The sequence below is a fragment of the Berghia stephanieae genome, chromosome 4 (assembly GCF_034508935.2).
Source record: "Berghia stephanieae isolate SIO BIC M18660-M18661 chromosome 4, UCSD_Bste_1.3, whole genome shotgun sequence".
Taxonomy (NCBI): Eukaryota; Metazoa; Mollusca; class Gastropoda; order Nudibranchia; family Aeolidiidae; genus Berghia; species Berghia stephanieae.
Window position 1 is genome coordinate 4,228,220 of NC_088363.1, and position 14,587 is coordinate 4,242,806.

A 14,587-nucleotide genomic window follows, 5' to 3' on the forward strand; every position below is an offset into this window, starting at 1 on the left:
TTTTGTTTTGGTTTGGTTTTTAGTGTTTTGTTGTTTTTTGGTTTTTTTTGTTGTGGGGAGTGGGGGTGGGGGGGGGGGGTCTGGTCCAGTTGTATAGCATTTGGCTTGTGTCTTGAGGGTCGAAGGTTCTGATCATGCTGAGGATCGAAGACGCAAAGTCGAGTACCAGGAACACGCTATTCGCTGATATTATCTCAAAATACTTGAGATTAAAATGACTGTCTCTCCTGTACGCGTAGAAGAATGGTAAAATAAAAACAATTGTAATAGCGCCTTAGCGTCATAATTTCTATTCCTGAGGAGATGGAGTGTCTGAAGAGGCTCATTAAAAGGAGAAGATGGCAAAGGACGGGTCATATCTGTCGAAAAACATTGACAATGATGGCTCTGAGATGATCACCCCCCTCCAAGGAAAGAGGAAGTTATGCCTCCCCAAGGAGACCTGGAGACATACTGTGGACTATAGGGAATGAGATTAGTGGAAGAGTAGCGTCCCTTGATTGGACGTCACCCATAGTCTGTGACGTCACCGGCGGAAAAGTTATTAGAGAGAGAACGTCACGTTGGTTGTGCGCATGCGTCTCTCGTCCTCTCTAATAACTTTTCCGCCGGTGACGTCACAGACTATGGGTGACGTCCAATCAAGGGACGCTACTATTCCGCTAATCTCATTCCCTATAATTGCGTTTGACTATCATACCTTCAAATAAGAGCACGTCGATTAGTACCCATCAAATGTGACAGGGGTATATTTACATGTTGATACACTAAATGGCATAATATTTCTGCCATTCTCTTGGGAGGAGAATGGGGGGGGTGTACAAAAATATCATGTGGCATTCTTGTCTATTTTTTCTTGACACAAAGCTGTAATTCTTGTTTATACCGAGTACTAAGGTTGTAATAAATCAGTATATTACTACTGGAATTTAATATTTCTAACAACATGCTGAAGGCGTAGACTGTATCCTCGTAGTATTTGTGCATTTTTGTCTCTGACAAATAGAAAAATATGACGTTAAAAATTTCCGGAAGGTAACAAAAAACAAACACCACACAAAGAAGAGTTACCATTCGTATAAGTCTTTTTTCTCTGGAGTTTTTATCGTCAGTTCCAGCTTTTTCCTTCCCGGAAGTCGCAGATGTCTCTAATGTAGGCGGCTTTGAATTGGATTCTCCTTGATTAGTGCTAAGAGTGGTTGTTGAAAGTTTCCTGAATTTTCTAGACAGAATGACTTTCCAGAGTATGGTTACATTACAAATTACAACTATTGAAACGGTGACGATTTTCAACACGACTGCTCCAAAGTAGCGGTAAAAAATTCTTTCTTGTATCGTGATAAGTCCAGTAAATATACAGTCTAATTTAGACGTGTTGAGATCAGGATACTTGGCCCAGCTAGGGAAATATGTGAGATATTGTGGGTAGGATACGACGACGATGAATATATAAATACTGCACACGACAAAAAAAGACCGTTTTGGTGTGAAAATTTGTTTTACTTTGAACGGGAAAACAACGGAAACGAAGCGTTCAATAGCGATATAGGCTGTTAGACCACAAGTTATAAGAATAAATACACCTTTGGGTCTTACAGAAGTACAGGCGTACATTGTACCGCCATTCCATCTATACTCTGGAGTTTCGAAGAACTTCCGGACGATCATAAGAACGCCTCCATGAAGTGCGAAAAAACAACAAAACAAATCGGATATTGCAAGCGCCAGGAAGTTCAAATTATTGCTGTCCTTAAGAATTCCTTGTCGATAGAAAATGATGACATTGATGATATTGGTCACGACACCAAAGCATGAAAAAATCAAAGCCAAGATAGTTTTGATAAGAACTTCGATAATATAAAAAGTGTAATCACTAAAAGGAGGTACAAGAATTAATTCTTGAGTTGTGTTGGAGGACGCCATTTTTAAGAACTTTCCTTCTGAAACTTTTTATTTTGATCGCTTACAACTGTTTCAATGATCACTTGGAAAAAGGTCTTTATCCTTGAACGTAATAAGTCTATAAAAATTCAAAAAGATTCTGGTCTTCTTTATCATTAATTATAGTCATTCTGACTGATACAAAGCAGCTAGAAACTGTAGATTTTAAAAAGTAATAAACGAAAAAAAATGAATATAACAGCTTCAAAAATAAAAATATAAAATTACCGAACACAGAACGTTTCGGACTCACAACCCTTCTTCAGCCAACAACAAAAGCAAAAAAAAAAAAAAAAAAAAAAAAAAAAGATTACTCAAAAACCAGATAGACAACAGTATTTCTGTTTTTATTGTTTGTGTTGTTGGCTGAAGACGGGTTTTGAGCCCAAAACATTGTTTCTTCCTCTCTTTTTTTTTTTTTTTGGGGGGGGGGGGGAGGGGGTAAATTTTGAACCTGTTATTTTCATTTTCAATTTGACGTAATTCTTTGCACAATACAAAAGTAAGTATTTGGCAAAAATATAAACTGATGCTTTTATCATTAGGCGATACCGACGTGCACTAGGTCTGATAACCCAATTCATTATGGGCTCTTTGTTGTTATGGAAATATCAAAAAATGACGCAAAATACTATCCATTACAACAATGTTAAACTAGGACCATAAGTGGGTTCGTTCGGACAGCAGACCTGCATATATGTACACGTCGGGCGATACCTTAGTTAATATTTTGGCCCAGACCTTTCCAAAAGCAGAGAACTTGGTTCCTACATATAGAAATTAAAGCAATGAAAAAAGAGAAAAAAAAAAAGAAAAGAAAGATTATCGGAGAAACGTATGTGCTGAAGCATCTATTATGCAAATAAGATATCATTATAGCAAATAGAATAAATAGAAAATCCCTTCTTAGATAGATTGGATTTAAAGAGGAGATAATCGGACAGAAATAGAAATTCTCAGCTATCAGTGCGGCTGTGGTCCACTGGTATGACACTTGCTTTCTGATCGGAAGGTCCTTGTTCGAGCCTCGCTCGGCGCATAGTTGAGTCCTTGGAATAGGCTATATTCACTCACATGCTCTCACCGTTACGCGATATTCCAAATATAACAACGCTGTTAACGGCCAGGTACTCAATTTACACCTGAGTACAGTGAGAGAATCTGAGTAAAGAGCCTTTTCCAGCGACTCAACTATGCGCCGAGCAAGGCTTGAACCCAGGACCTTCCGATGCGAACGCAAGTTTCATACCACTAGACCACATAGCCCCACCTTACGCTTTTCTGCTTTGATAAATTCACTCGTAGCAGTGGGATATAAAAAGATTAATAACCAGTGACGTCATAATTTGGTAGTGCGACTCTTTTTTTTTAATGGAGCTTTATATAGCGCAATATCCACTAAACGTGCTCAAAGCGCTTTACAAGGGGTTCCTGACCAACAGCAACACGTAACATGTAGAACGAGACACGACGCCTGTTACATTTTTATCCGACAGAGACAATGCTGTTCACGGATAGGTACTCATTTTACACCTGAGCACGGTGAGAGAATGTGAGTAAAGAGCCTTTTCCAATAACTCAACTATGCGCCGAGCGCGAGGCTCGAACCCAGGACCTTCCGATCCGAAAGCGAGTGTCATACAGCGAGACCACTCTCCTATTCCCCCCTTTTCCTGTCATATTTGTGTTTGTGTTTTTTGTCTCCCGACGAAGGCCAATGGCCGAAACATTGTTTGTTTTGTGTTCTTCCCTTATATATGAGTCACATCTACTCACTTTATTTTTCTCTCCAGTTTACTGGCTCATTTAGGCACCTCTGGCTTTAGTTTTACTATTTAATTTGCCTACTACTCCATGCATTCGTGTGTCTGATACGTGTTCAAGTTGTATCTGTGCCTCTCTCTCTCTCTCTCTCTCTCTCTCTCTCTCTCTCTCTCTCTCTCTCTCTCTCTGTGTGTGTGTGTGTGTGTGTGTTTATTTTGGTGTGTGTATGTGTCTGTGTGTCTGTGTGTTTGTGTGTGCGTGTTTGTGTGTGCGAATGTGTGTATATGTGTATGCCCTCCCTATCCTCTCCTAGTTCCCCCCTTTTCCTGTCATATTTGTGTTTGTGTTTGTTTTTTGTCTCCCGACGAAGGCCAATGGCCGAAACATTGTTTGTTTTGTGTTCTTCCCTTATATATGAGTCACATCTACTCACTTTATTTTTCTCTCCAGTCGTAGTGCGACTCTGTGTTCTTGTGGTTTGACACTCGCCATTCGGACTGAGAGGCGCATTGTTCAGTCCTTGGAAAAGACTCTTTACTCGTGTTCTCCCATCGTACTCAGGTGTAAAATAAGTACTTGGCCTGGTCGTTAACAGCGCTGTTTCTGTCGGGGAAAAAAACTGTAATAACGCTCTACGGCGTCGTGACTAATCCGAGACATTAACTCACTCAACCCTAAAAGGCTCCATACACGCTCAGTTTTGATCGAGGGTCGATCGCCGATCAGGCAAACCGGAGTGAAAACGCAATGTGTGTGGCCAAATACCTGGCCGACGAGCAGAGGGACGGTCGGTCGCTCGCCAAGCCCGCCTTGCTTAATATTTTTCGAGGCGATCGGCGATCGGGGGCGTGGCAGTATAAAAAATTTGACTATACTATATCCGTTGTTTACCCGGGCTACTTTTACCCCATGCCTATTTATTACATTTTTCTGAGACAAATTATAGGCGTACCTACTATCAAAGCTAATGTTCTTAGTTTTTACATGTTAATGATAGTTGAATAAAACTATCTATCCACATACTCATTTTTACTACAATTTTTTTCCAATTTTGAAAAGTAGCAAAATACTCTAGGAGTGAGTGAGTTAAGGCAGCGTCGTTGGTGGCTAGAAAACTCATGTAAAGCGCTTTGAGCATGTTTAGTGGCTATTGAGTTTTATGAATACTTAAGTTATTACCAAATGTGGAAAGCGATCTAGAAATTGTTCACTGAAATTTCTTTTTGAAATGTTTATGTAAGCCATCGTATAATGAAAATAATGGGATACATTTCCCGCTTCTAATAATATAATATTATAGACATATATATTACTATATAATCATAATAATAGAATATGATAGAAGAATACATATATTTTGATGATAATGATTTAAATTGCATAATAATATTGACTTATGATTATTTTCAGGGAAACGTGACGATAAAATAATAGTCTGATTTAACAATATCGATATAATCTTTTGATATAATTTGTAAAAAAAAAATATAAGATCAATATTAACGAGATCATACATATTTCACATGTACAATAATAATATGGGACGAATGTTGTTACTATTATATCGATATCAATCCAAAATCGATAATAAAACAAATTTAAACGATTGTATTAGAGAATGGCCTGTAGTTACGAAACTGTCTCTTTGCAATGGAGTATTAGATAGCAGATAATATGCAATTGATAAAAATCATAATAATTTTAAACGTAATAACAGTAAAAATCTCTTTGGATGATGATAATGATGATGGTGATAACTATGTTGATGATGATGATGACGAATGACGACGATGACAACGATGAGAATTGCGAAATTACAACATCTCAGTATTGATTCCCAGTGACGTCCGATACTTACGCAGACACAATAAATCACTCCATACGATCAATAGGGAGAAAAGCCGCTCGCCAAATTATAAGAAAACTAGAGAATAGAAACATTGTCTGCTTTTTTTTTTTTTTTTCAATTCTATGCGAAGTGGGTTGCGCAATCTAAATTATATAAAAATGTATCTCGGTCGTATATTTTAGTATTCAATTTGCATTGTTACTTCAATTTAAAACTTTTACTTTTATTTATAATACAATTACCAAAGACAATAGATCATTTGTAAAGTAATTTGAGCACGTTTAATGGATATTGCATTATATTATAGAAACTCATGTTTGTTTGGGGGGGGAGGTTATATATTCATATTTAAATTATTATCTATTCCTTTTATTTATCTTCAGGAGATCCCGAGAGCTCAGTTGGTAGAGCATTCACTTAGCACCCAAAGGGATCGATCCTGGGTGTAGTTGAGATTTTTTTTTCTGACCCCCCCCCCCCCCCCCCCCCTCCAGCCTATCCTCCCCCCTCTCCCTGTCCACCCAGTGGTGATAGTTAACTTGTTCTATTAGATCTGGTGAAAATAACTTTGCGTCATAATAATTCTATATCGAAAGGGTAGCAAGCTAGTAGGATTCAATACTTTGATGTCACGTCCGCCCACAGCAACCAGCAGCTTGGTTCTAAACAAAGAAAATCTGCACTATTTATTCTTCATGCTGGCTAGAACTTTTTCACATGTCATGTGATCAGAATGTATAAAAGTCAAAACATGGTCAGATTTATAATGTTTTTCTCCTCTGGATACACTTTTATGCCCGTCGGAGAGGCATTTCATAAAGGCGGTGATGGAGATAATGGCGTCCGCCATTGTTCCGATAGTTTTAGAACCAGTTACTGTTCGTCATGACTGGGGAGTGACGTCACAACTGTTGAACCCTATTTATTGCTATCGTCCATTTCACGCTATAGAAACGGCATAATCTCTGCTCCATGGGCCTATTGGGTTTATCTTATCACCAGATTATTCGACACTCGAGAGGCGCGCATGCGCATGTTGAGAATTAGCCTAGCAACGAGCAGCTTGGTTCTAAACATAAAAAATTGATACTCTTTATTCTTCGTGATGGCTAGAAGTATTTCATAAGGGCGTCCGCCATTGTTCCGGTAGTTTAGAGCCAGTTACTAAGTTACTCTGCGTCATAACGGGGGAAGTGACGGCACGACTGTTGAAGCGTATGACGCATAGTAACAGTAACTGGTTCTAAACTATCGGAACAATGGCGGACGCCATTAACTCCATCACCGCCCTTATGAAATACTTCTCCGACGAGCATAAAAGTGTATCCAGAGGAGAAAATCACTATAAATCTGATCATGGTTTGACTTTTATATATTCTGATCACATGACATGTGAAAAAGTTCTAGCCAGCATGAAGAATAAAAAGTACCGATTTTCTTTGCTTAGAACCAAGCTGCTGGTTGCTGGGCGGACGTGACATCAGACTATTGAATCCTATTGTGTAAGGATATCAGACCTGCTAATAAAACGTTTACGTAGGGGAATGTTTGGTTGGGGAGGGGGGGGGGGAAGAGGGGGGAAGGGGTTTGTCAGTGTGCATAGAGATGAAAATTTCAGGAAATGAAGTTTGTATTCTATAAATTATATCAGGGCAAAAGATCAAGGGGAAGGCCACGAGGAACATGGAGAAGAATTAAAGAAGCTGATATACAGAGTAGTGGTATGACATGGAATGAGATAAAAAAGTTAGCTCAGATAGAGAAGGATGGAAACTGTTTGTCTGTGGCCTATACCCTGACCCAGGGTGAAAAAGGCAATGATGATGATGATATGATGTGATGATGATGATGATGATGATGATGATGATGATGATGATGATGATGATGATGATGATGTACCGTCAACTGGGGTAACGTTGCCTTAAGGGGAAACTTTGCATTTTTCATTTTGGGCCAATTCGAGTATATTTAGTTTCGAGGTCATTATTTTCTTTGATAAAAAGTTCAATCATTTAGCCAGGATAATAGCTACAATAAACTGAGATGACGCAAAATGCTCCATATTTGCAGAGACAAAGTTACCCCTTAGGGCAAAATTACCCCAGCTGACGGTATGTGGATTTGCAAGAGTGATGGATTTGTATATTATGTTTTATGAGAGAGAGAGAGGGGGAGAGAGAGAGAGAGAGAGAGAGAGAGAGAGAGAGAGAGAGAGAGAGAGAGAGGAGGCGAGGTAGATTGATAAAGAGAATGAGAGAGAGAGAATTGTTCATGTCCTGTTGGCGGTTTATGTGAGTGTGATAGAACTTGCGAGTTTGTGTTTTTGATAGACAAAATAATAAGGAAAAAATAAAATAATGACTCAACTTTTCAGTGTGCTGAATTATCTGGTGGTAAAAGACACCCAAGTTTCCCTTTTTATTATTATTATTATTATTATTATTATTATTATTATTATTATTATTATTATTATTATTATTATTATTATTATTATTATTTATTATATATATTATTATTATTATTATTATTATTATTATTATATGTATTATTATTAGTTATTATTATATTAGTAGTATAGTAGTAGTAGTAGTAGTAGTAGTATGTAGTAGTAGTAGTAGTAGTATAGTAGTAGTAGTAGTAGTATGTATTGTAGTATGTTTTGTTATATTTTTTTATTATTATTATATTATTATATTATTATTATTATTATTATATTATTATTATTATTATTATTATTATTATTATTATTATTATTATTATTATTATATTTTATTATGTATTATTAGTAGTAGTAGTAGTAGTAGTAGTAGTAGTAGTAGTAGTAGTAGTAGTAGTAGTAGTAGTAGTAGTAGTAGTAGTAGTAGTAGTAGTTAGTAGTAGTAGTAGTAGTAGTATAGTAGTAGTATAGTGTAGTAGTAGTAGTAGTAGTAGTTAGTTATAGTTAGTTATTATTTTTATTATTTTTATTATTATTATTATTATTATTATTATTATTATTATTATTATTATTATTATTATTATTATTATTATTATTATTATTATTATTAGACACCCGTAAGACCGCAATGAGATGGTGTGTCATAGTTGGTGATTCTTTCTTCTGGTTGACAGTTTTATCTTTACACATCAATCAAGTGTTATACATTCTGTCTTACTCACTTCAGCTGCGTATTGCAGTTTAACAATGAATTCTGTCTTTATCATTCATATCGTTGGAGTCCAGGCAAATGTGTGTTTTATAATGTTGGTGTGTTGATGTTTTGTTAGTTTGGTTTGTTTCTTGGAACGGGTAGGTTTGGATCCGTTTGCTACTGGGGTTTTGTTGTTGTTGTTTTATAGCTGTTGTTTTTGTTTTTTTAAATTATTTGTTTGGTTGGTTGGTTTTGAGTTGTCTTGGGGGTTTTTTTGTTTTTTTTTTGTTTGTTTTTTTTTTTTTGGTTTTTTTTTTTTTTTTTTGGGGGGGGGGGTTGTATTTTTGTTGGGTTTTTTTTTCTGTTTATTTATTTGTTCTCCTTTTTTTTTTTTTTTTGGTTCTCGTAATGTTTTATTTTTGTTTTCGCTTTGGTTTGTTTTGTTTTTTACTTTTGTTTTTGGCTTTGGTGTGTGTGTGTTGGGGGGGGGGGGGCAGGGTATGTTTGTTTGTTTTGTTTGGTTTTGTTGCTTTTTCTTCTGTTATTATTATTTGTTTGTTTTCTTTTTATGTTTTTTTTTTGTTTTTGTTTTTCACAGGGAGCTGCATCAACATTTCCCTCTATAATATTGGATGGCGACCATTCTGCCTTCCTCATAAAGACAGCAGTACAATTTGGTCCATTTCAATACTATTATACTGCTCTCTTGGTGGCACGGCAGAGATGGTCTCACAATCCATGTGTGGATCACAGGCTAAGATTGACAAGAAAAGACAAAAGAAACACAGAGGATGCACCAGTTTCCTCGATGGAGAGTAAAACAAAGGAAGAAATGTGACTCGTGTAAAAGATACAAGACAAAATAAACGTTTCGAGTTTTAGCCTTATTCAGGTTACACGTAGATGATAACGAGAAAGAGAAAAAAGAAAGAAAAAAAAAGAAAAGGAAATATTATATATTAGGCCTATGTTTTAGGGGGGGGGGGAGTTTAGCTTTTACATAGTACAATATTCACTAACCGTGCTTAAAGCGCTTTACAAGGGATCCCTGACCAACAGCAGCACGTAACATGTAAATTGGGACATGACCCCTGTTGGGCTATCTTGCAGTTTTTTTTCCCCGACAGAGACAACGCTATTAACGACCAGGTACTCATTTTACACATGAGAGAATGTGAGAAAAGAGCCTTTTCCAAGGACTCAAGTATGCGTCGAGCCTATATTTATTACATGCACATAATGAAGTTAATTAATTTACGACAAAGCGAAAAGGGTGTGTGGAAAGGGTAGGCTACCTCTAGCAGAGACGTCATTTTCTAAGAACTGGGAAAGAAGCCTCCGTGGTTCTTTACCAATATGAGAAGACATTGAGTGGCTGCTAAGCATCCATGGTTCTTTACCAGTATGAGAAGACATTGAGTGGCTGCTAAGCCTCCTAGGTTCTTTACCAGTATGAGAAGACATTGAGTGGCTGCTAAGCATCCATGGTTCTTTACCAGTATGAGAAGACAGTGAATGGCTGCTAGGCATCCTAGGTTCTTTACCAGTATGAGAAGACATTGAGTGGCTGCTAAGCCTCCTAGGTTCTTTACCAGTATGAGAAGACATTGAGTGGCTGCTAAGCATCCATGGTTCTTTACCAATATGAGAAGACATTGAGTGGCTGCTAAACCTCCTAGGTTCTTTACCAGTATGAGAAGACATTGAGTGGCTGCTAAGCCTCCAAGGTTCTTTACCAGTATGAGAAGATATTGAGTGGCTACTAAGCCTAGGTTCTTTACCAGTATGAGAAGACAGTGAGTGTCTGCTAAGCCTCCTAGGTTCTTGACAGTATGAGAAGACATTGAGTGGCTGCTAGCATCCTAGGTTCTTTACCATATCAGAAGACATTGAGTGGCTGCGAAGCCTCCTAGGTTCTTTACCAATATGAGAAGACATTGAGTGGCTGCTAAGCTAGGTTCTTTACCAATATGAGAAGACATTGAGTGGCTGCTAAGCCTCCTAGGTTCTTTACCAGTATGAGAAGACATTGAGTGGCTGCTAAGCCTCCAAGGTTCTTTACCAGTATGAGAAGACATTGAGTGGCTGCTAAGCATCCATGGTTCTTTACCAGTATGAGAAGACATTGAGTGGCTGCTAAGCCTCCTAGGTTCTTTACCAGTATGAGAAGACATTGAGTGGCTGCTAAGCATCCTAGGTTCTGTACCAATATGAGAAGACATTGAGTGGCTGCTAAGCCTCCATGGTTCTTTACCAGTATGAGAAGATATTGAGTGGCTGCGAAGCCTCCTAGGTTCTTTACCAATATGAGAAGACATTGAGTGGCTGCTAAGCCTCCTAGGTTTTTTACAGTATGAGAAGATATTGAGTGGCTGCTAAACCTCCTAGGATCTTTACCAGTATGAGAAGATATTGAGTGGCTGCTAATGCTAAACCTCCTAGGTTCTTTACCAATATGAGAAGACATTGAGTGGCTGCTAAACCTCCTAGGATCTTTACCAGTATGAGAAGATATTGAGTGGCTGCTAAGCCTCCAACTTTCTTTACCAGTATGAGAAGACATTGAGAGCCTTGTAACGGATTGTGGCTCAAGATCTGTCTAACGACGGTTATTCTGCATAAGTGTTGACCCTTGTATGACCCACTTGCACTCATTGCAGTACTGAATAAGATCTCAAGCCACATTTTGGGATCTTTCAAAAGACTTTTAAACTATTTTTCACGTATTTATTTTGTGCCTAAATCTTTGATGTGGGTGTATTTATCCTTGTTGTAATGGAAAAATAAAACTCAATAGAAAAATAAAGCGATCTCCGTTACAATAATGATAATGAGCCCACACTGAAGTAACCATCATCATGTAACCCTCATCACCACAGAGGAATGAAACCGTCATGGTTTGGCCACAATGTGAGGATTGGAGGTTTGTGCAGAACGGCGATGGAAAGTACCCTTGAAGGAGGCAGGAGAAGAGGAAGACAAAGGAAAGTTTGGATGGACAATATCAAGGAATGGGCAGGGATGAAGGTGGAAGAACTCTTGGAGAAGGATAATAATAGAGAAAATGGCGGAAAGTGGTGAGATCTGCATCCCGTGTATCCAGCGACGATCATTATTAGATCATGGGATGGATGATGATGATGAAGATGATGAGGATGACGATGATGATGATGGCGATGATGATGATGATGATGATGATGATGATGATGATGATGATCATGATGAAAATTTCAGCTCTGTGTCCATAATAAGGCGGATCTGCTACAGGGGTAGATTTAATGTATAGAAGGAATGAAGTTGACGCCCCTCAGCTCTTTGTTATTACCTTTAGACAGCCTGTTAGTGATTTAAAAAAAACACACACACATACATACACACACACAAATACACACACATACACACACACACACACACACAAAGTCCTTCAGAGCCATTGGGCCCATGGAACCGGAGTCTATCCCGGTTTATATAGGGTGAAACGGACAATCGCAATTGCTCGCTATCCTTTGGATAGGACGCTAGTCTAACGTAAAGTACTTTCCGCCAAATTTAATTGACTCAGGGAGTAAGAGAAAAACTCGACTGCACCCGGGATCGATATTGGTCCCTTTGCGTGTGAAGCGATAATAATAATAATAAATATATTATAATATAATAAAATAATAAAAAAAAATAATAATAAATAATAATAATAATAAGTAATAAAAATATTAATAAAAATAATAATATATAATATAATAATATAATAATAATAATAATAATAATAATAATAATAATGATGATGATGATGATGATGATGATGATGATGATGATGATAAAAAGAAGAAGAATGATATTGATAATGATCGTGACCATGATGATGAAAATTATTAATATGATGATAATCATCATCATCACCATTATTATCATCATTATTATCATCATCATCATCATCATCATCACTCAATAGTGTCAGTACATTCTATCATAACGTCTTTAGAGAGTACGTACATTTTTAAGCAATTGAATGGTTGACATTAAGAGACTCCTTCAAATTACCCTAAGCCAAAAGAAAGTCTGAAATGTGTTGATAATTGTAGACCCTTAATTCGAAATAAATTAACTTGTAATTGTGATTGATTACCCACTGTAGCACTGAAATATCGATAAATTTATTTCTTTGATGAGGGCCTGAGCCTGAGTCGAGTCTGCTGATACTGATGAGGGCTGATGAATTTTCTCTGGCTCTGGCTCTCAGCGGCTCTGCTGTTTGTTTTTATAAATTTTATTCATTTTCTTTTGCGTTGCTATTACGGTGACGAATGATAAACTGAAATCAGAGTGCTTTTGAAATACGACACAGTCAGAAATTTTGGGGTTCATTCGCATCATACACTCGTACCAGAAGACAGAAGAATTTTCCATTTGCTGATGGTGACGCTGTGACTGTGATTATCCCCAGACACCTGTCTGGGGATAATGAAAATTCGTTACAGACAGGCGTCTGGGGATAACGAATTTTCATTATCCTCAGACAGGTGTCTGGGGATAATGACAGCCCTGATGGTGATGCTTCTTCCAAGGTTCCAATTTTCCTAATATTTACGGAATTCAGTATGTTTATAAACCCTCAGTATATTTTCAAATCACCTGCTAAACTGAAAAAAAGTAACTACAGAATGTCTTTTTACTGGAGTTAAGCACCCAGAACGGGGTCCGTCAATGGAGTCAATGTGAATGTGTTGACGTAAGTTCTGCAAATTTTTGCCTCCTGACTTGGCAACCTTGTTCTTCTTCCATTAAGGCCATAGCTTCAGACTGAAGATTATATGGCCGTCTTTTCAGTAACGGGGGTATTAGAGGGAAGCAGGGAATGATTTTTTGAAGTCATTATGCGGAAGGGCTTGTTGTACGTGTTTACAAGTGGTTGGTAGGGATGGTGGAGGGGAAGAAAAAGTAAAGATGATTGTTTGTTCTTGAGTGGGGGATTTCAAAATTAAATGCTGAGTTTATTGTTTTGATGTTGTTCCGTTTCAAATGGCTTGTTGCAATTTCAAGTTTTCCATTTTGTGCTTTGTGGAATATGAGGAGTTTGTTGATGGATCACCTTTCATGTATCGGTTTCCATTGGAGATCATTTATGAGCTGAGTTCCGCTCATATCCCGCTCATAGTTTCCACTGACAAATCTGGTTGCCCGATGTTAGACTGTTTCTTGCTCATTGATTTCTTGTGGTGTTTGTGGGTCCCACACTGAGCTACTATGTTTTAGTATGGGCCTGACATATGGATAGCCGGTTGATCTAACCTCTGAAGTATAGTATTGCAAAGATGTTATTTCAGAGTTTAGATCAACAGGCCATCGATATGTTTCATGGCATTTCTTTTTCACAGACTGGTGGCAGCGGTGGATTTGTCTGTTGACTCCTGCTGCATTGCATTTATATGTCATTTGTGATTTGCTTTTTTATGAAGGAAGAAAATTTTCTGTCAATTGCCTTTGGTGATTGGTGAAAATCAAGTATAATCACTCTAAAACTGAGATTGTTGGGATTTGTAAAATAAGAGGGTTAGGTGGAAAGATACAACAACGAACATGTTCACAACTCACAACAAATACTTATACAAAACTACTAAAAATAGTCATATGATAGTAGTAATAGTAGCGTATGACTACACCTCCAAATTCATTTCGTCAACCAGGATTGAAAGTCCTCCTCCGTTTTTGGACAGAGACAACACTGTTAACAGCCAATTACTCATTTTACACTGGAGTACGGTGAGAGAATTTAAGTAAAGAGCCTTTTCCATGGACTCAACTATGCGCAGAGCAAGGCTCGAACCCAGGACCTTCCGATCCGAAAGCCAGTGTCATACCACAAGACCACTCATACATCATGATCTTAAATATAATTTTTTTTCTT

General features: G+C 37.6%; 1 protein-coding gene across 2 annotated transcripts; it reads right to left on the reverse strand.

Moving 5' to 3' along the window:
• Positions 1 to 774: 774 nt before the first annotated feature.
• On the reverse strand, positions 775 to 4,992 carry LOC144971912 (pyroglutamylated RF-amide peptide receptor-like). 2 transcript variants are annotated; one of them, XM_078912985.1, is made up of 2 exons: positions 4,885 to 4,992; positions 775 to 2,097 (listed from the first exon to the last, which is right to left on the reverse strand). In XM_078912985.1, the coding sequence occupies exon 2, from the start codon at positions 1,921 to 1,923 to the stop codon at positions 847 to 849; it is 1,077 nt and encodes a 358-aa protein (XP_078769111.1). In that variant the 5' UTR covers positions 1,924 to 2,097; positions 4,885 to 4,992; the 3' UTR covers positions 775 to 846. The 2 variants fall into 2 exon arrangements, with proteins under 2 accessions (XP_078769111.1, XP_078769112.1); XM_078912986.1 differs by having other exon boundaries at positions 775 to 2,004; positions 4,885 to 4,987.
• Between the last annotated feature and the right edge of the window lie 9,595 nt (positions 4,993 to 14,587).